The 21363-nt window shown below is 45.3% G+C and overlaps 1 protein-coding gene across 26 annotated transcripts in view; it reads left to right on the top strand.

The window, feature by feature from the left end:
• TEX14 (testis expressed 14, intercellular bridge forming factor) overlaps nucleotides 1-21363 on the top strand; it is a 131022-nt gene that overhangs the window by 68395 nt on the left and 41264 nt on the right. For 20 of the 26 annotated variants that reach the window (XR_011523402.1, XR_011523404.1, XR_011523403.1 and 17 more), the window contains 7 exons: nucleotides 2903-3068; nucleotides 4082-4218; nucleotides 6266-6347; nucleotides 7239-7369; nucleotides 8732-8845; nucleotides 9890-10013; nucleotides 18474-18652. Coding sequence is in view for 23 of the 26 variants with exons in the window: in XM_070562284.1 (XP_070418385.1) it covers nucleotides 2903-3068; nucleotides 4082-4218; nucleotides 6266-6347; nucleotides 7239-7369; nucleotides 8732-8845; nucleotides 9890-10013; nucleotides 18474-18652 (933 nt within the window). In the remaining 3 variants the exon portion in view is untranslated. Of the gene's footprint in view, nucleotides 1-2902; nucleotides 3074-4081; nucleotides 4219-6265; nucleotides 6348-7238; nucleotides 7370-8731; nucleotides 8846-9889; nucleotides 10014-18473; nucleotides 18653-21363 lie in introns of all 26 variants that reach the window. The other 6 variants (XM_070562297.1, XM_070562305.1, XM_070562303.1 and 3 more) reach the window with 1 other exon arrangement.

Here is a 21363-nt window from a genome sequence, read left to right as displayed (position 1 = left end):
ATTCCCACCCCAGGCTATAATTTGTGTGATTTGCTTAAGCAATTTAACGTACCCACAACCAAGTTCTTTCACCAATTAACACTATGCTTGGCATCACTTTGTTAGGATTACTTTCGCCTTGCTCCTATAGTTGTGGTTTAAAAGAATCTGAGCTTAATAGTTGGCCCAAATTTTAATATGGAACAGCAGTACAAGGTAATGAATCAGCTACATCTCTTCTCTTTGTGTAATACTTTTTTTCCCCAAAGGCCTTCACTAGATCTTTGCAACCACCTCTCAACAGAGAAGGGGACATTTTTACAGTTCCCATTGGACAGAACCAGAAATAGGTTTTGAGTGCTTACATGATTCCAGCTGATTTTCACAGGAATGCTAGAATATGAACAAAGTCATAAAATAGCTTTCCCATCTTACATAAGGAGGCCGCGTTTAATGTACTCAAAAAACACACAACTCTTCAGGTTTTGTTTTTTGGGTTTTTTTTTTTTTTTTTTTTGCTTATTAGGTTGCTTGCTTAGTGGGAGAAAACTTGGTAGTTTGGAAGAGTATAAAGAAAAAAGAAAAAAACCAATCAGTATGAAAATTCTGTAACTCAGAGATAACACAGTGAACGTTTTGCTGTGTTTCCACCTAGAATTTTTCTAGCCTCACATTTCCTCTACTGTCTATTGTGTTAATATTTAATTTCAAAGCTTGGAAATAAAGGGCTAGCTCACTTGATGTTTGTAGATACCAGCTTTGTAGGGAGGCTATATTAGGACCCCTGAAGTTCCTCAGCAAAAATGCAACATTTTCCAGTCATCTGCATTTACATCTGTTTGGTGGTGGTTTAGAGCTGGGTTTTTTAAAGATCGAATCATGCAAACCTTTAATATTCCAGATTAGGGAATTGATGCCTAGAATGTTTAAGTGACTGGCCCATAATGGTGCATTGTGTTAACAACAGAGCTGAGACCAGGAGCCCAGCCACCTGAAGAACTCATAACTTCCCTTTTTAGAAGACCCCATGATGCTAGGGGGAGGTAGGAAAGGACAGTGTCAAGGGAAGAAAGGCAAACCCCATGGCTTTGTATTTTGTGATAAGAACATTTTCATGTGACTTTAAAAATATCTTCCATCAAAATGAAGGGAAATTTCTGGGGGGAAGTTGTATTCCCAAGTGCTCAGTGGAAATCTTGTGATGGCCTGGGCTTATTGAGGTCACACAGTCAGATGCCTGTGGGACCAAGTAGGGTCAGTGGGTACAGACTAGGGAGGGTTGGGCATCTGTTACTGGGCAGGAAAGGGAGCCAGAGGAACCAGATCTTCCAGATTTCCAAGAGGCTGGAAATCCCACTGTTTAAAGTGAAATCTCCCAAATGTTAAATATTTTCCATTATTTCAAATTCTTTTTTTAAACACTGTGTGGACCAGATAAAACATGCCTCTGGGTTGCCATATCAGTCTGCAGGCCTCTAGTTTTCAACTTGTAGGATAAATTATCAAAGAAGACACATTTTGATACCACTCAGACCTGGATTCCCTTGTAAGTTTGGTTGGGTGTAAAAAACATTATTCCTTTCTTCCTTAGGATTTATGAGAAATGAAAATAATGTCCCTCTCTCTCCCCATCCAGCTTTCTTACTGTCTATGGGAAGAATAATTAGAAGATTATAAAACATTACATAAATTTGTTTTTCCACAGGGAGGATATTATGGTTCCCACAGTGCAGTGTACTGGACTACTCATTAGATCCAGTGATAGGAAGGAGCTCACGATGAGATACCCCAGTAGTTTCCAGATGCTTAGGTGCGGGCCAGCCTTGTTGGCATCACCTGGTGAACTTGTAAGAAGTACACATTCCTGGGCCCCAGCCTTGCAGCTTCTGCTTCAGTTTGTGTGTAGACTGAGAGTCTGTATTTTTGACCAATATCCCAGTGGCTCATTAAGTAAATTATGGTACATCTATACACTGGAATACTGTGCAGCTTTTCAAAAGAATTGAGGTGGCTTGTATGTTCTCATATGGAAATTTCTCCAAGATATATTGTTAAATGAAAAAATTCAGATGCGGAGCAGTTTATATAGTATATTCTTATTCCTACTTGTATATGCATAGAAAATTTCTGGAAGGATGTAAAAGCTTGTAAGAGTAGTTGCCTCTGGGCAAGATGACTGGGGGTCTGGAGTTGGGAAGCTTTGCTTCTCCTCTTCCTCCTCTTTTTTCATTTTATTTCTCTTTCTCTTTCCCTTACCCCTTCCTCCTTCTCCCATTTGTGTTTCTTTTTCAATTAAAGAGAGAAAGCTTTCCAGGTGATTCTGATGTGCATCCAGGTTAGGAAACCATGGCTACATGTCACTATATCCTGGACACAGCCCTTCCTTCACACCTCAGATAATTTATAGGGTTTCATTAAATTTTTCTGAGTTGTAGATCCTTGACCAGATTGCTGATGCCAAGGTTTTGTGGGCCTCTACTGTAGGATTTGGGAGACAGAGACATTCTCACATGAGAGAGACGGTCTCTGCTTAGGCTGTGCTTCACCAGTCTAACCCCAGGGCACTACAGACATGAAGAAATTGTTTCAGGGCAGCCAGCGTCAGGAGGCCGTAGGGGAAAGAACACCAGATTTGGAACCAGACCCATAACGGTGTGAATCTCAGCTTTGCCCTTTTGTTTGTTCTTCTATAAATTGGGAAATGATACTGCCTTGAAGGTGGAGCTAAGGATAGAGAAAGGGGATGTACATAAATCTGCTGTTGGCCCATACCAGGGGCCTCACCAGTGGTATTATAATCCTTATCACCAAAGGTCGTCTTTGTAGAAAAGGAGCCCTGTGTTACCCATTGTGCGCCCCCTGCCCTGCTCTGTGGAAGGGAGGAGTGCTGCCATGGCCACTCATTGTACCACCCCTCCTCCAGCCGCTGCTTTGATGGGAGCACCCCTGTCCACGCAGCAGCATTTTCCGGCAACCAGTGGATCCTCAGCAAACTGCTAGATGCAGGGGGTGACCTTCGACTCCATGACGAGAAGGGTCGAAACCCGAAGACCTGGGCCCTGACAGCAGGGAAGGAGCGCAGCACTGTGGTAAGGTGGGCCTGCTCTGTATCCACACCCAAGGCAGAGCACTGGGCTGGGAGTCAAGAGCCCAGCAGGCAGGGGCTGGTCCTGGGGACAGCACAGGGCTTGCAGTGGCCTTGGCACTGGACACACAGGCCTGGGTTGAAGCAAATTAACCAGCTGTAAAACCTTGGGCATGTCTAGCGAACCTTTCTGGTCATCCATTCCGTGGAGAAGGGAGAACAATTGTAATTTCATTTCATCCTTAACTAGCACTCACCATGCATCAGACGTTCTGAATTAAATTACAGTCATGCGCAGCATAGCAACACCTCAGTCAATGACAACACATATGCAACAGTGGTCCCACAGGATTAGTACCATATAGCCTAGGTGTGCCGTCTAGGCTTGTGTAAGTATACGCTGTGAGGTTCGTACAACAACGAAATCACCTAATGACACATTTCTCAGAATGCATCCCCATCGTTAAGTGATGCATGACTGTAATTAAATATTAACTCATTTAATCTTCACACCAACCTTCTCAGGTAGGTGCTATTATTGTCCTCATTTTACAGATGGGGAAACTGAGGCCCAATGGCATTAAGTAACTTGCCTGAGGCCTCACACGGGCAAGTGTGATTTGCTCCATTGAGGACTAAATAACCTAACAAATGTAAAGCACAAAGGGCATGTGCAGTGCCGAGCACATGGGGGTAAGGGGAAGTAGGCAGAGTCCCCGTCCCTCCCTCCCTCTGGGCCTCCTGCTCATTAGCTGTTGGGCCTTGGAGAAGTAATTTCACTCTTGCCTCAGTTTCCTCATCTGTCAAAGGAGGGAATTGGAGGAAATTATTGGAAATGCTCTCCCTGAAAACATTGCATACCTGTAGAAAACCACTTGAGCCCTTCCCTTTCCAGAGACTTCCCTGTCAGGGTCTCTCAGCTCCTCAGATCATTCGCCTCAGACCATTCCAATTCCATTGAAGCCCAGGGTGGCCAGTAGCCATGCCAGCTTTGAGCATCTCTACTGTGTGTTGCAGATGGTGGAGTTCATGCAGCGCTGTGCCTCACACATGCAGGCCATCATCCAGGGCTTCTCCCAGGACCTCCTGAAGAAGATTGACTCCCCTCAGCGCCTCATCTGTGGCCTGCCCCGGTTTGGGGGCCTCATGCAGGGGTGAGTGCTGCCCCGAGCAGAGTGGGACATTCTCCATCACCCCAGCCTTCCTTCTGGGATCCCTGCAGCATGGGCCACCTTGGTCTCCTCCACATTGGTCCCCTCTGGCATCTGGCCCACCCAAAAGGGTGAGCTTGGAAGGAGAGGATGTGGCCACTGAAAAATGATGGCCAGAGGAGCACCTTAGGCTGTCTCCCCCACTCCAGGAACATCTGGGGGAGGTGAATTCTGGGCTCCAGTGGGAACCACCCTATGGTTGGCTGAGAAGGAACTTTTCAGGTCTGGGGAGTCCAGCAGAAAACCCCTTCCCAGCAAGGCAATTGGCTGGCTTTTTTTTTGTCATCTCCCGAACCATGGGAAAACTGTTCCTTTATTACTAAAGTTGCAAAAGCCCACAAATGTTTAATTTATGGTTATTGGGCTATTTAAAGCTGGTGTAGTGGCTGGCCCTGTGGCCGAGTGGTTAAAGTTCTGCTCATTCCATTTCAGCAGCCCGGGTTTGTGGATTTGGATCCCAGGCACGAACCTACTCCACTTGTCAGCCATGCTGTGGAGGCATCCCACATACAAAGTGGAGTAAGGTTGGCACAGATGTTAGCTCAGGGCTAGTCTCCCTCAAGCAAAAAAAAGAGGAAGATCGGCTATGTATGTTAGCTCAGGGTGAGTCTTCCTCAACAGCAACAACAAAGACCCGCTGGTGTAAGAGACTTGCTGCTAGCTGGGTAGACAGCTCCCCTGACCCTCTCACAGCTGCAGGAGGTGGGCCTCAGGCTTCTCTGCATGCTCAGGAACTGAGTTATTTTAAATTCTTCAGGCCTTATTGACTTAGGGTTTGTGTGTGGAGAATCCTTGCCATTTTGATTTTCTCTGATGGCATCTCTTTCTGTAGTCAGAGTGGCTAGACTCAGTACACTCTGGCAGGCTCTTCCTTCCTGTCCTTCCATGCATGTTGAGTCCTGGTTTTCCTCTGGTGACCTGGATGCCACTGGCTTCTCAGGCGAGATGAGTTAGTGATTCCCTTGAGGACTAGTTACTCCTAACTGCTCTCCCTGCTGCTGCTCTTGCTAGTCTTGGTTCTTTACTCAGCTTCTAGAACAACCTTCTAAAAATGGAAATTGGGTTGTGCCACTCTGTGCTAGAAACCCTTTAGGGCCTTCCCCGTGGCTGTTAGGATAATCTTCCAAATCCCTCGTCTGGCCTTGGAGCCCCTGCTTGGTCCAACTTCTCCCACCTCCTCTCCTGCCAGCATTTGGATCTTGGCAGACCCAGTCCCTACTAATAGGGCCAAGCCTAATCTGTGCTGCAGCGCTGTGACTCCAAGCCAACAGATTTCCCCTTTCTGGCTCCATTTTTCCCATCTGTAAAATGAGAAAGTTGGACAAGATATGCTTTATGATCCTTTCCAACTTTGACCATCTGTAATTATCTATTGCTGCATAACAAATCATCCCCCAAACTTAGAATAAACATTTGTATCTCACACAATTTCTGTGGGTCAGGAATCAGAGAATGAGTTAGCTAGGTGGTTGTGGCTCAGAGTTTCCTAAGAAGTTGCAGTCAAGATGTCAGCTGGGGCTGCAGTCATCTGAAGGCTCGACTGGGGCTGAAGGATTCAGTTCTGAGATGGCTTTCTCACATGGCTGGCAAATTGGTGCTGGGTGTTGGGCTTTCCCATTGGGCACCTGGAGTGTCCTCACAGCATGGCAGCTGGCCTCCCCCAGAGCAAGTGATCCAAGAAGAATCAGGGCAGAAGCCCTGTGGATCTAGCTTTGGAAATCACACCATTCGGGCATTTCTGCAATGTCCTATTGGGTTAACAGGTCAGCCCTGTCTGACCTGTGAGGGGCTACACAGGCATGAACACCAGGAGCTGGGAGATGTGGGTTCCCTCTCAGAGGCTGGCTATTACGTCATCTGTAATTCTGTGATAAAAAGTCAGGTGGTAAAGACAAAACCAACTCCACGTTCTGAAGACTTGGCTCAGCATTGTTCCTGTGGATGTGCATGGTTAATCCTTACTTTTTCCCCTTCTTTTAAATATTTCTAGAAGCCCTAATGGCTCTCCTAACCGACTGCTTAAAGCTGGAGTCGTTTCTGCCCAAAATATCTACAGCTTTGGCTTTGGGAAGGTAAGAGGTTGCTACTGACAGCCAGTGTTTGCAGGACTAACTGGAGAATGAGCTGGCCCAGCTCTGGCCTCGTCTCCCATGACTTTGTCCAACTCCTCCATCCTATCCTCTCCAAAGTATTTTTCTCCTCCTTTACCCCTTTTGCAAGACAAGTACCTCTTAGTGTTCGTGTCCGTACTGGAAATTGGTGAAAACCCTGGAGAGGTCTCTTGAATGACCTTGGGCTAGATTTGGGGAGTTTAGAAAATGATCCTTTAATTCCCAGTAAAGGCCCCGGATATGTTCTCCTTGAAGAGAGGCAGAGAGCTGTGCTGACCCCATGGGTCTTAACTTGTGAGTGACCTTGCCCTCCCACAGGCTTATGAGCATTGTTGGAATGCCTTTAAGGAATTTAGGTTTTAAACTGAGAAATGTTCTGAGGGAAAATAATATTCTTTGGGTCCTTCGTGCTGCTCATCAAAGAAAGAGACAGTTGGGAAACATTGCTGGGTGACTGGGTGATGCTTGCCGACAGCTCAGCCCCTGGCTCTGAGTCTCTTGGTTGTGCTGAGGCAGCCTGGGGTGGAGTGAGGGTTAGAAGGAATGTCAGCTTTGGCTATACACAGGCCTGGGCCCTGAGACCCAGCCCGGCTGGCACTTCAGGCAGGCATCTGACCTCTTTCCACGAGCCTCAGTTTCCTCACTAGTAAAAGGGAAAGAATATTACAAGCTTGCAGGGTTTCTAGGAAGATAAAAGATAATATAAATTGAAGCATAATGTCCAGTGTGTAGGAGTATGCATCAAGTTGGTAAATAGTAGCTATCATTATTTTTAGCTGGCTGATAAGATTTTAGAGTTATTTTACTTTTCCTCTTTTCTCCTCACAATTTGAAGCTGTGTTTTGCTTTCAGTTTTATATCACAGGGGGGACACAGCTGGCCTACCTAGGATCTCTTCCAGTCATTGGAGAAAAGGAAGTGATTCAAGCTGATGATGAGCCCACCTTCTCTTTCTTCAGTGGCCCCTACATGGTCATGATCAAGTAAGCAGAAGCTTGGGGCCGACCCGGTGGCGCAGCCATTAAGTTGGCATGTTCTGCTTCGGCAGCCCAGGGTTCACCGGTTCGGATCCCGGGTGCGGACATGACACAGCTTGGCACGCCATGCTGTGGCAGGCGTCCCACGTATAAGGTGAAGGAAAAGGGGCACGGATGTTAGCGCAGGGCCATCTTCCTCAGCAAAAAGAGGAGGATTGGCAGCAGGTATTAGCTCAGGGCTAATCTTCCTCAAAAACAAAAAGTAAGCAGAAGCTGGCCAGTGGGAGGTCTGATTTAGTCCCATGGGAAGAATGGGCTTTGTGTGACTTCTTTATGTCTGGAGGGTTGCTACGCAAACACAAGGAAACACTGAAGAACATATGTCTAAATCAGGGTTTCTCAACCTGGACACCAGGGCTGGATACACTTTGTTGTTGCTGTCCTGTGCATTGTAGGATGTTTAGGAGCGTCCCTGGTCTCCACTCACTGGATGCCAGTAGGAGTCCCCAGTGCTACCTGCTCCCCTGCAGTCATGATTGTGACAACCAAAATGTCTACAGACATTGCAAATGGCCCCCGTTGAGAATGACTGCTCTGAAAGTTTACTCATGACGTGTTTTAACCTCTCTGCTTTCTGGAGAGTTAGAGGCAGCATAGCATGACTGTCTGGCCTCCGATACAGGCCAAAGGATATTGAGGCCCCTGTAGAAGCCAGAACAAGCATCAGCTGCGGCTCTCACCAGCCAAGGGCAGCAGAGACAGCAGTAGCAGGGTTTGGCTGTGACCACAGTCCCTGGGCTGTTCGCACCCCCCAGAGACTTGCCTCTTGCAGGGTCACAGGAGTTGTCCTAGCCAAGGTGTCTTGGCCTCCTTGAACCCGGATGCTTCTTCCCTGCTTAGAAGAAACAGCATTCTACACAGGCCTCTGCCAGACTCAAAAGGCCTTCTGTCCCCTCAATACACTTCTTGTTTTCCTGCCGGTGCCACAGATTTGTTGTTGGGTCCCCTCCTCTCTGTCCACTGTTGTTGCCTTTGCCCAAGTGATTGCCGTCCCTCACCTAGACTGGCCTCCCATTCCCGGGACCAGCCCTCCTTACCGTTCCCCACACTGCTGGTACCATTCTTTCTAAAATACAGACCTGATAGAGTCACTCCATCCCTTAAATCCTTCAATGACTTCCTGCCACCTGTACCTAAGTTCCCTAGGGTACTTTAGAACCTGGGGGTAGGGACAGGGAGGACCCAGCAGTGCCCAGGGGCTTGACAGATTCTGTGTAAACCCACTTATCTGGTCTCTGGCCTGAGAACTCCTTACCGAAGAAGTGGCTGCTTACTGTCTTCTGCTCGCACTCTCTCCTGCCCTTGTAGCCTGGTGTGGAACGGGAGCAGGGTCACAGTGAAGGAGCTGAATCTCCCCACCCACCCACATTGCAGCAGGCTGCGGCTGGCTGACTTGTTAATTGCTGAGCAGGAGCACAGCAGGTGAGAAGGAAGCCCAAGGGCATTTCGTGTCCAACTCTCTTTACAGACCTAGGTTCAGGGCTGTCCCTGGGGTGTGGAGACCAGCCTCCCCTCAGACTCAACATTTTCTGGCTGTTGGAATCAGTTGATGTTTACTTTCAAGGCCTGCCAAGAGAAAGAAAGAGGAATTAGTAAATAGCCTGAGGGGTGGGAATGGAGGTGGTGAGGGGCTCAATTCTGTCAGCTGATTGACTCCCCATAACCCATGTCTCTGATGGTCCTGCCTCCAGACCTTGCTGGCTCTCCTGCTACAGCCCCCGAAGCCTGCCCCATTATTGGCCCTGTGCCCGTGCAGGACAGCATGCGCTGTCCCGTCTTCATAGAGCATGGCTGTTCATGAGATCCTCACGTCTGAGAGCCATGTCTCCACCCACGGGTCTCAGTACCTTAGGTTTTCTGTGGCTCCAGGGTTAGTCCTGCAGCTCTTGCCAGGGCAGGAGCCCGGTTCATGGTTTCACACTAGGACTGCCAAGGCTTTAGAATGGACCCAGGTTCCTGAGGAGGGTACCCAACTCCTGTAGGTATGTTCAGAGGCCAAACCCTTCCTTTTGGCCAAACCTTCCTAAAGGGACCCAAGGAGGCTGGAAGGACTCATAGACACAGTGTGGACTTTACGTGAAAGTGAAGTGTGACCTTGGGCAAGTTCCTGACATTTCCCTGACCTTGGTTTCCTCATGTCTAAAATGAATATAATGATGTATTTCTTGTAGGTGGTCGTTAGGACTGAGATGATATATATAAAGTGCTTGCTAGATAGCTCTTTAGTGACATTGTCATTGATGACTCTAAGCCCTCAGGGTCTGATCAGTGAGAGGCCACAGATTCCACCAAGAGAGACCCCTACTCCCACCCCACTCCACCCCATCCTGTTTTCTTAGATAAACATTGTATGCAAATGGTACTTGTTTAGAATGTGTTCAAGAGGCCTAGAAGAAAGGAAAGCACCCATTTTTTCATCATGTCCTCCTTACCTCTGCCTCATCTGAAGCTGATTTTCTTTTGCAGCAAGCTGCGGCACCCCCACCTGCTGCAGCTGATGGCTGTGTGCCTGTCCCAGGACCTGGAGAAGACCCGCCTCGTGTACGAGCGCATTACTGTCGGCACGCTGTTTAGTGTCCTCCATGAACGGGTAAATGGCTGTTTCTGTGGATTTTCCCTTGCTGTCTTTCCCGCTTCTCTCCCTGCCCCAGCAGTAGAGTTCCCATTTGTGCACGCATGGAAGATAAATCTCTTAATTCTTTACTTAATGGGGGCTATATAATGCACCATTTAAGGCCGATAAGCACCTGGTCGGAACTATTGTGGTTTTATAATTATCAGTCCTGCTTTTTTATAGACGTCTTAAGAGCTCAGCAGACCCAGAAAACACACAGATGCATTTCTAGCTAACTAATCAGACAGGCACCGGCCTTATTTCCCAATGTTTTCACTTGTGCCATGTGGGGCCTTTGGTATAGAGAGGTTTGTTTATATACCTGTTATCAGTTTCCTCTCACTTTTCACATTTCCTGGTGGGGACATCTTCCCTGGCCTCAGACTCCCTGGGAAGTGTGTTTTTGGATGAGATGTGGCTTTGGAGAGGTCCTGAAGCATTTGTTTTTTTTTTTCTCTGTGACTTTGTTCTAAAGACCCTGGGGCAGGAGTGAGAAGAGACTCTCCAGGAAGGGCCCTTCCCCGAGATGGCTAGTCACCTCCTGCCTGAGGATCTACTGTTAGTGTTCAGTTTTTCCTCTCCTCCCCTGCTCTCCCCTCTTCTGTCCTTTGATGAGGGCATTACCTTAAAATGCCATTTCTCTGGGGAGAGACCCATCATGACTTTAATCAGCCAGGTATGTTGGTGTGAGTGAATTTCTGTCCTCTTATGATGAACTTTCTAGGTCATCTGACTCGGGTAGAGACTGGATTGGTCCTTTAAGCTTGTAGGTTCTCCCAGCAGCACAGGCGTGGATAGCGGGTGCAGAGCAGGTTCCTTGGTGGTCGTGGTGGGCCCACCCTAGGTGCACATACCCGGCCTTGAGAACTTGCTCCTTATTTTTTTTTTTCAGTTATTTTACTGAGGTCATATTGGTTTATAACATTGTATAATTTCAGGTGTACATTATTATATATTAGTTTCTGTATAGACTGCATCATGATCACCAATAGTCTAGTTTTTATCCGTCACCATACATATGTGCCCCTTGACCTCTTCTGCACTCTCCCCACCCTCTTCCCCACCCTCTTCCCCTCTGGTAACCACTAGTCTGTTCTCTTTATCCTTGTGTTTGTTTACCTTCCACACGAGTGAAGTCATACAATGTTTGTCTTTCTCTGTCTGTCTTATTTTGCTTAACATAATACCCTCAAGGTCCATCCTTGATGTTGCCAATGGCACAATTTTGTCTTTTTTATGGCTGAGTAGTATTCCGTGGTAGATATATGCCACATCTTTAGCCATTCATTAGTTGATGGGTACTTGGGTTGCTTCCATGTCTTGGCTATTGTGAGTAATGCTGCAGTGAACATAGGGGTGCATGAATCTCTTTGTATTGTTGATTTCATGTTCTTTGGGTAAATACCCAGTAGTTGGATAGCTGGATTGTATGGTATTTCTATTTTTAATTTTTTGAGAAATCTCCATACTGTTTTCCATAGTGGCTGCACCAATTTGCATTCTCTCCAGCTGGTGTATGAGGGTTCCCTTTCCTCCACATCCTCTCCAACATTTGTTACTTTTTGCTTTGATGATTATAGCTATTCTGACAGGTGTAAGGTGTTACCTGATTGTAGTTTTGATTTGCATTTCCTTAATAATTAGTGATGTTGAGCATCTTTTCATGTGCTTGTTGGACATCTGTATATCTTCTTTGGAGAAAATGTCTGTTCATGTCTTCTGCCCATTTTTTGATCGAGTTGTTTGTTTTCTCATGTTGAGTTGTATGAGTTCTTTATATATTTTGGAAATTAGCCCCTTGTCGGATTTATGATTTGCAAATATTTTCTCTCAGTTGGTCAGTTGCCTTTTCGTTTTGTTGATGGTTTCCTTTGCTGTGCAGAAGGTTTTTGGTCTGATGTAGTCCCATTTGTTTATTTTTTCTTCTGTTTCCCTTGCCTGAGTAGACATGGTATTCAAAAAGATGCTGCTGAGACCGACCAATGTCAAAGAGTGTACTACCTAGATTTTCTTTTAGGAGGCTTATGGTTTCAGGTCTTACCTTCAAGTCTTTGATCCATTTTGAGTCTATTTTTGTGTATGGTGTAAGATAATGGTCTACTTCCATTCTTTTGCATGTGGCTGTCCCATTTTCCCAACACCGTTTATTGAAGAGACTTTCCTTTCTCCATTGTATGTTCTTGGCTCCCTTGTCAAAACTTAGCTGTCCATAGATGTGTGGGTTTATTTCTGGGCTCTCAATTGTGTTCCATCAATCTTTGTGTCTGTTTTTGTACCAGTACCATGCTGTTTTGATTACTGTAGCTTTGTAGTATATTTTGAAGTTAGGGATTATGGTGCCTCCAGCTTTGTTCTTTTTTCTCAGGATTCCTTTAGCTATTCAGGGTCTTTTGTTGTTCCATATAAATTTTAGGATTCTTTGATCTGTTTCCGTGAAGAATGTCATTGGGATTCTGATTGGGATTTCATTGAATCTGTAGATTGCTTTAGGTAATGTGGACATTTTAACTATGTTTATTCTTCCAATCCATCTGCATGGAGTATCTTTCCATTTCTTTATGTCATCTTCGATTTCTTTCAATAATGTCTTATAGTTTTCATTGTACAGGTCTTTCACCTCTTTGGTTGAATTTATTCCTAGGTATTTTATTCTTTTTGTTGCGATTGTAAATGGGATTGTATTCTTGAGTTCTCTTTCTGCTAGTTTCTTTTTTTGTTTGTTTGTTTGTTTGTTTTTGAGGAAGATTAGCCCTAAGCTAACATCTGCTGCTAATCCTCCTCTTTTTGCTGAGGAAGACTGGCCCTGAGCTAACATCTGTGCCCATTTTCCTCTAATTTATATGTGGGATGCCTACCACAGCATGGCTTGACAAGCAGTGCCATGTCTGCACCCGGGATCCAAATTGGCGAACCCTGGGCCACCAAAGCGGAACGTGCACACTTAACCACTGTGCCACTGGGGCAGCCCTGCTAGTTTCTTATTAGAGTATAGAAATGCAACTGATTTTTGTAAATTGATTTTGTACCCTGCAACTTTGCTGTAGTTGTTGATTATTTCTCATAGTTTTCTGATGGATTCTTTAGGGTTTTCTATACATAGAATCATGTCATCTGCAAACAGCGAGAGTTTCACTTCTTCCTTTCCAGTTTGAATACCTTTTATTTTTTTTTCTTGCCTAATTGCTCTGGCCAAAACCTCCAGTACTATGTTGAGTAAGAGTGGTAAGAGTGGGCACCCTTGTCCTGTTCCTGTTCTCAGAGGGATGGCTTTTAGTTTTCCCCATTGAGTATGATATTGGCTGTGGGTTTGTCATATATGACCTTTATTATGTTGAGGTACTTTCCTTCTATACCCATTTTATTGAGAGTTTTTATCATAAATGGATGTTGGAGCTTGTCAAATGCTTTCTCTGCATCTATTGAGATGATCATGTGATTTTTATTCTTCATTTTGTTAATGTGGTATATCACATTAATTGACTTATGAATGTTGAACCATCCCTGTGTCCTGGGTATAAATCCCACCTGATCATGGTGTATGATCTTTTTAATGTATTGCTGTATTCGGCTTACCAATATTTTCTTGTTGATTTTTGCATCTATGTTCATCAGCAGTATTGGCCTGTAATTTTCCTTCTTTGTGTTGTCTTTGTCTGGTTTTGGGATCAGGGTGATATTGGCCTCATAGAGTGAGGTAGGAAGCATTCCGTCTTCTTCAATTTTTTGGAATAGTTTGAGAAGGATAGGTATTAAGTCTTTGAATGTTTGGTAGAATTCTCCAGAGAAGCTATCTGGTCCTGGACTTTTGTTTTTCAGGAGATTTTCGATTGCTTTTTCTAGCTCTTTATTGGAGATTGGTCTATTCAGATTCTCTGTTTCTTCTTGATTGAGTTTTGGGAGATTGTGTGAGTCTAAGAGTCTTTCCATTTCTTCTAGGTTATCCAATTTGTTGGCATACAGTTTTTCATACTATTTTCTTATAATCCTTTGTATTTCTGTAGTATCCGTTGTAATTTCTCCTCTTTCATGTCTTTTTTTTTTTTTTTTAAGATTTTATTTTTCCTTTTTCTCCCCAAAGCCCCTGATACATAGTTGTGTACTTTTAGTTGTGGATCCTTCCAGTTGTGGCATGTGGGATGCTGCCTCAGCATGGCCTGATGAGCGGTGCCATACCCGCACCCAGGATCTGAACCAGCAAAACCCTGGGCTACTGAAGCGGAGCACACAAACTTAACCACTTGGTCATAGGTCTGGCCCCATCCTCTTTCATTTCTAATTTTATTTATTTGAACCTTCTCTCTTTTTTTCTTAGTGAGTCTGGCTAAGGGTTTGTCAGTGTTTTTTATCTTTTCAAAGAATTAGCTCTTAGTTTCATTGATCCTTTCTATTGTTTTTTAGTCTCTATTTTGTTTATTTCTGCTCTAATTTTTATTATTTCCCTCCTTCTGCTGACTTTGGGCTGTGTTTGTTCTTTTTCTAGTTTTGTTAGGTGTAGGTTAAGGTTATTTGAGATTTTACTTCTTTGTTGAGGTAGGCCTGTATTGCTATAAATTTCCCTCTTTAGCGCTGCTTTTGCTGCATCCCATAAGAATTGGTATGTTGTGTTTTCATTTTCATCTCCACATATTTTTTTATTTCTCCTTTGATTTCTTCATTGATACAGTGGTTCTTCAGTAACATGTTGTTTAATCTCTGCATGTTTGTGACTTCCCCAGCCTTTTCTTGTAGTTGATTTCTAGTTTCTTAGCATTGAGGTTGGAAAAGATAATTGATATGATTTCAATCTTCTTAAATTTATTGAGGCTTGCCATGTTTCCCAAGATATGGTCTGTCTTTGAGAATGTTCCTAATGCACTTAAGAAGAATGTGTTTTTTGTTTTTTTTTTTGGGGGGGGGGAAGATTAGCCCTGAGCTAGCATCTGGTGCCAATCTTCCTTTTTTTGCTGAGGAAGGCTGGCCCTGAGCTAACCTTTGCACCCATCTTCCTCCACTTTATACATGGGATGCCTGCCACAGCATGGCTTGCCAAGCGGTGCCATGTCTGCACCCAGGATCTGAACTGGCAAACCCCGGGCCTCCAAAGCGGAATGTGTGCACTTAACCGCTGTGCCACCAGGTCGGCCCCCTAGAAGAATGTGTATTCTGCTGTTTTGGGATGGAATTTTCTATATATCTATTAAGTCCATTTGGTCTATTATTTCATTTAAGGCCACTGTCTCCTTGTTGATTTTCTGTCTGGATGATCTGTCCATTGATGTAAGTGGGGTGTTGAGGTCTCCTACTATTATTATGTCAATTACTCCCTTTAAGTCTGTTAATAATTGTTTTATGTGTTTTGGTGCTCCTGTGTTAGATGCATATATATTTATAAGTGTTATGTCCTTTTGGTGGAATGTCCCTTTTATCATTATATACTGCCCCTCTTTGTCTCTCATTGTCTGTTTTAGCTTGAAGTCTGCTTTGTCTGATCTAAGTATGGCAACTCCTGCTTTCTTTTGCTTGCCATTTGCTTGGAGTCTCATATTCCATCCCTTCACTCTGAGCCTATGTTTGTCTTTAGAGCTGAGATGTGTTTGCTGGAGACAGGATATTATTGGGTCTTGTTTTTTAATCCACCCACCCATTCTGTGTTTTTTGATTGGCTAATTCAATCCATTTACATTTAGAGTGATTATTGATATATGAGGGCCTAATACTGCCATTTTCTCTCTTATTTTCCGGTTGTTCTATAGTTCCATTGTCTCTTTTCCCTTGTATTTCTGACTGCCATTTCAGTTTGGTGATTGTCTGTGACAGTTTTCTCCATTTCCTCTTTATTTATTTATGATTTACTCTGGTATTTTGTTTAGTGATTACCATGAGGTTTGTATAAAAGATCTCATAGATGAGACAGTCCATTTTCTGATTGCCTCTTATCTCCATTAGCCTAAGCAGGTTCCATCCCTTTCCTCTTCCCTTTTAGAGTTATTGTTGTCTCAGATTGTTCTTTTCTGTGTTGAGAGTTTGTGACTAAATTGAAGTGTTTATAGTTATTTTTGATATTTTCCTTCCCTTTGTCTTTTATGTTATAATTGTTTACTGACTTATTCTGATATAAAGTTGCAATTTTCTGATTATATCTTTCTATTTATCACCTTGCTCAGGGTTTTGTTTTTTGCTGTTGTTTTTTTTTGTTTTTTGAGGGAGGCTTTTTTTTTTGCTTTTTTTCTTTCTTTTTTTTTTTCTGCTTTATCTTCTCAAATCCCCCTGGTACATAGTTGTATATCTTAGTAGCAGATCCTTCTAGTTGTGGCATGTGGGACACCGCCTCAACGTGGCCTGATGAGCAGTGCCATGTCCGCACCCAGGATCCAAACTGGTGAAACCCTGGGCTGCTGCAGCGGAGTGCGTGAACTTAACCACTCAGCCACAGGGCCGGCCCCATTGCTCAGGGTTTTGTAAACATTTGCCTTTTCATTACAGGTAGGAAGGCTTCTTTCATCATTTCTCGTAGGGGAGTTCTAGTGGCGATGAACTCTCTCAGCTTTTGTTTATCTGGGAAAGCTTTTTTTCCTCCATCATATCTGAAGGATACTTTCTCTGCATAGAGTATTCTTGGCTGAAAGTTTTTGTCTTTCAGTATTTTGAATGTACCATTCCATTTTCTCCTAGTCTGTATGGTTTCTGCTGAGAAATCTGCTGAAAGCCTGATAAGAGTTCCTTTCTAGGTTATTTTCTTCTGCCTTGCTTCCCTTAATATTTTTTCTTGTTATTGACTTTTGCCAGTTTTAACAGTATAGGCCTTGGAGAAGGTCTTTTTGCAGGGATGTAATTAGAAGTTCTATTGGATTCATGTACTTGGATGTCCAGTTTCTCCCCCAGGTTTGGGAAGTTCTCAGCTATTGTTTCTTTGAACAAGCTCTCTGCTCCTTTCTCCCTCTGGACTACCTATAATCTTTATGTTGCTTTTCCTAATTGAGTTGGACATTTCTTGAAGAATTTTATTTTTTAAAAATCTAGTTCTCTCACCTCCACCTGAAGCATTTCTGTATTTCTATCCTCTAAATCACTAATTTGTCCTCCTTAACGTCAGCTGTAATTTTTTTGTATTCTGGATTATTTTTAATCTGATTAATTGTGTTCTTCATTTCCAGAATTTGTTTGGTTTTTTTTTAGAGTTTCAATCTCTTTGGTGAACTATTCCTTCTGCTCATTAGTTTTATTCTTGAGTTTATTGAACTGTCTTCCCGAGTTTTCTTGTGACTCATCGAGTTTCTTTATGATAAGTATTTTGAATTCTCTGTCATTTAGATTGTAAATTTCTGTGAGTTCAGGATTGGTTTCTGGAGACGTGTCATTTTCCTTTTGCTCTGAAGTGTTAATGTAATTGTTCATGGTGTTTGATGAAGTGATCCCTTGCTGGCCCATTTGTGGTAGCATCAGGTCACAGATTCCACCTGCCATCTCTTGCGGGGAGCAGGAGCTGTGTTTTCTGGTTCCGCCCCATCTGCTGGAAGTTTTGTGGGTAGGGCTACTCTGCATTTGTCCAAGCTTGCTGCAGCTGCTCTGCAGGTTGCACTCCGTGGGCAGGACCTCTGAGCCCGGTGGGCAGATTGGGTGTTGTAGGCCAGGCTTCTGTGCTTGGCAGGGGACTGGCTAAGCTGCTGCACACTAAGCCAGAGGAATGCCTACACGAGAGCTGAGCCACCACTCAGTGGGTCCCATGGGCTGCTGTGCTCCGTGGGTGTGGGTGCCTTCTGAGCAGGCAGGGCACCTTTTGACCTGTGCTGTGCTCAGTGAGTGGGTACCTTTGCTGGGGCTGAGCCACCAGCACTTGGTATATAGTGTTTCCACTAGTAGGGCCACTGTGGTATGGTGTGCACTGTCATGGGCCAGGCTACAACTCCAAAAGCGTTTGTGTAGACTGGGCTGTCCTTGCCTCCTCTTACAGTCATTCCCAGCTGCTCTGTGAGGAACCATAACCTGGCTCACTGCCATCCGGGAGGGGTAGGGGTAGGGATGCACTCACCTAGTTCACTGCCTTCCAGGGATCCAGTCCACCTACCTTCAGATGTATAGCTACGTAGATTTCTCAGATGTCCTGTTGTGCTGCTTAGGGAATCCTCTGATTGTCCATTTAGTTGTAACTTAAAGGGGAGAGAGTAAGGGAACAACTCACTCTGCTATGGTGCTGATGTCACCCATTCTTATTTTTTATGGTATGAAGCAGCTCAGCTAAGTTTTGGAAAGGAGCCCAGATTTTGAGCTGGGGTCCTGGTCAGTGGGACTTTAGGCCAGTCACTTAACCTGCCTGAGCTTTAGGTTCCCTATCTATAACATGAGGACAGTAGGTAGCTGTGAGGACCAATTGAGAAGTCTTTGGAAACTACAAAGCATTTGGCAGTTCTGGGGCGCCCAGGCCCTCTCATTCCTGGCTGGTGTGTCTCTTGCTTGCAGCGCTCTCAGTTCCCGGTGCTGCACATGGAGGTGATTGTGCACCTGCTGCTCCAGATTTCCGATGCTCTGAGATACCTGCATTCCCGAGGCTTTATCCACCGCTCCCTCAGCTCCTACGCTGTCCACATCGTCTCCACAGGGGAAGCGAGGCTGACCAACCTGGAGTACATGATGGAAAGGTGGGTGCAACCTCCATCATGACTTCCATAGACAGTCTCCCTGGAGATCCTTTGCTGTAGACAGGAAATCTAATCTGGGTGGAACGCCTCCTCATTAGTGGGCTGAACTGTTTCATCAATGGGGGAAGAGGTTTCCTAAATCCCTTGCCCTGTCTGCCAAGGTTAGACTGACTTTGGAGAAGTTTCTTCTGCTGTGGACATTCTCATTTTAATAAACATTTAACAAGCAAGAGCCCAGATTAGCCAGTGTCTGTAAATGCTGTAACCATCCACTCCAAAATGTTCAGTGGCTTAACATAACCAAGGTGTGTTTCTCAGTCACATTGCAGTCTAGTGTGTGTTGGAGGGGGACACTTTCTTTGTTCCGAGTTCCTCCTATCTGTGGCTCCGCTGTCCCCCAGGCCTTAGTCCCTCAGTATGTCCTCTACATTGCTGGCCAGTGAGCAAGAGAGAGCATGGAGGGGCACACAGTGGGGTTTAGGGGCCAGCCTAAAGTGGATATGTCATTGCTTCCCACTTTGCTGTGGCCAGAGGCACCTTCTCACTGCAAGGAGGCTGGGAAATGTGCCATAGCTGTGCATCCTGGAAGGAGAGAGAAGGTGATGGGTGCTGATGAGCCTTGCAGTCATCACACCTCCTATGGCAGGGCCAGGTGCTGGACTGGGTGGATGCTAAGGGCCTTCCCTGCCCTCAAGGACCTCAGTGCAGTGAGGCAGGCAGTCACAAAAACAAAGCCCTCATTCAAGGGTTGGTGGATGGGCTTCATTTCCTGTTTGGCAGGGGTCAAGGTCCTCATGAGAGTTGGGGGCTGACCCCCACCTCCTGCCCCTAGACTCTAGGAGGCAGAGGATCTCCCCTGTGCTTCCTTGCTGCCATCCATGGCTCTGAGCCCTTAGCCCAGTGTTGGCTCTGCTCTGCTGTGAGACCTCAGCCACTGGCAGACCCCTTGCTTAGGCCTGCTTACCCCTGATTACCTTTGTCCCCACCCACCCACCAGTCACTATCACTGAGGCTTTGTTTCTGAGTCTCTCAGTAGGTCTTTGCTTCTCACATGCTCATAATTTACTTCTCTCACTACATGAAAACCTTTAGGAAGGTGGGGATTTCTGTTTTATCCACTGCCATTTCTCAAATGCCTAGAACAGGCCTTCACACAGTGGATGTTCAACATATGGTTTTTGAATGAATAAAACGGAAAGACTCACCTCCCTGACCCCTTGTGCTTCTTTTCCTCTGCCTGGAGAGGAGAGTAGGGACCAGATTATGCTTGGCCTCGTGGGCCTTGGTAGAGAGTTTGAATTTTATCCTAAGAACACTGGGATGCAACGGAAGGGTTTTTTTGAGCAGGATGGTATCATGGATGATTTACAGGTTAAGATCCCTCTTGCCTCCTGCCTGTGGAGGAGAGGCTATGATGAGGCAAGAGAGAGGGAGGGGAGCAGTTAGGTGTGGTTGGAGCTGTTGCAGTTTTCCATGTGGGAACCTGTGGAGGCCAGACAACTATCAGCAAGTGAGCTACTCAGCCTCAGATCTGGTCCATTCTCAATCCCAAGTAAAACCTTTCAGTGGCTCCCCATGGCCTGCAAGATTAAATACAGGTACTTTGCAGAGTGTGGAAGCCTTCCAAGGTGGGGCTCCACCCACAGTGCCAACCTCATCACTTTCCATTCCCTGCCTGGCCATCCAAAGCCACTTTCAGTCCATGCTATTTCACGGTGCTATTCCCCGCATCTGGAATACTTGCCACTCGCCTGTTTATCCTTTTAAAATCACTTCAGGTGCAATCTCCCATCACACTCCATGAAGCCTATACTGAAGCCCTCTTCCCTGCAGCGCTTTGCATATTCCACTCCTCCGCAGTCAGGTGTTTCTGCCCCACCAGATGGTGAGCTCTGAGAGGGCAGGGACCATGGCTTCTTCATCTTCAGCACCCAGCCCAGGGCCTGCCACATAGTAAGTGCTCAGTAAACATTTGTTAAGTGAATGGATCAGTCTAAGGGAAACTTGAAATGGATCATGACAGGGTTGACCACTTTGGCTGTGTGTTCAGAAGCAGTGGAAGCTAAGGGGTTTGGACGTTTTTGCTGTTGATAACAAGGAAAGCTTTTCAGGAAGGCTGTGACAGAATCCAAGCTGTTTGCTGGTGATGGAGCACCATCTGTTGTTGAGAAGGAGGTAGAGCAGTTTCTTCTGCTTGAGCTCTCCAACACAAATGTGACTCCTAGAGTGAAATGGAGCTTTGGAGATGGCCCAGTCCAACCGCGTCATTTTATATATGAGGAAACTGAGGCCCAGAGATGTGAAGAGATGGTCTGAAGTTACCCAGCTGTGGCTAGAACTGGATGATAGAGGCTGTTTCCTGGCTATGGAAGCAGAATGGATTGGAAGTTGAGGGGAAGAAGACCAGCTAGGAGGTGACAGGCCAGGGCCTAGTAGTGACCAAGGAACCAACATAGAAGGGAAAGATGTGAGATGCACTGAGGAGCTGGGGTCCACACACTGGTCAAGGGAGGGGCTGGGCAGTAACTGAGTAGGAAGGCGTGAGTTCTCCTTGGGGCTTGTCGACCTCAGATCGGAACTTCAGGCAGAAATGTCCATCAGCAACTAGGTCCAGTCATAACAGCATTCCCTTCTTTGACAGCTGATAACATGAGGTGATTACCCAAGAATCTCAAATAACTTTCAATTCCACGTTTATTTTTGGTAACACT

The sequence above is a fragment of the Equus przewalskii genome, chromosome 10 (genome assembly GCF_037783145.1).
Source record: "Equus przewalskii isolate Varuska chromosome 10, EquPr2, whole genome shotgun sequence".
In the NCBI taxonomy this organism is placed as follows: domain Eukaryota; kingdom Metazoa; phylum Chordata; class Mammalia; order Perissodactyla; family Equidae; genus Equus; species Equus przewalskii.
This window is presented reverse-complemented; position numbering and strand designations above follow the sequence as displayed.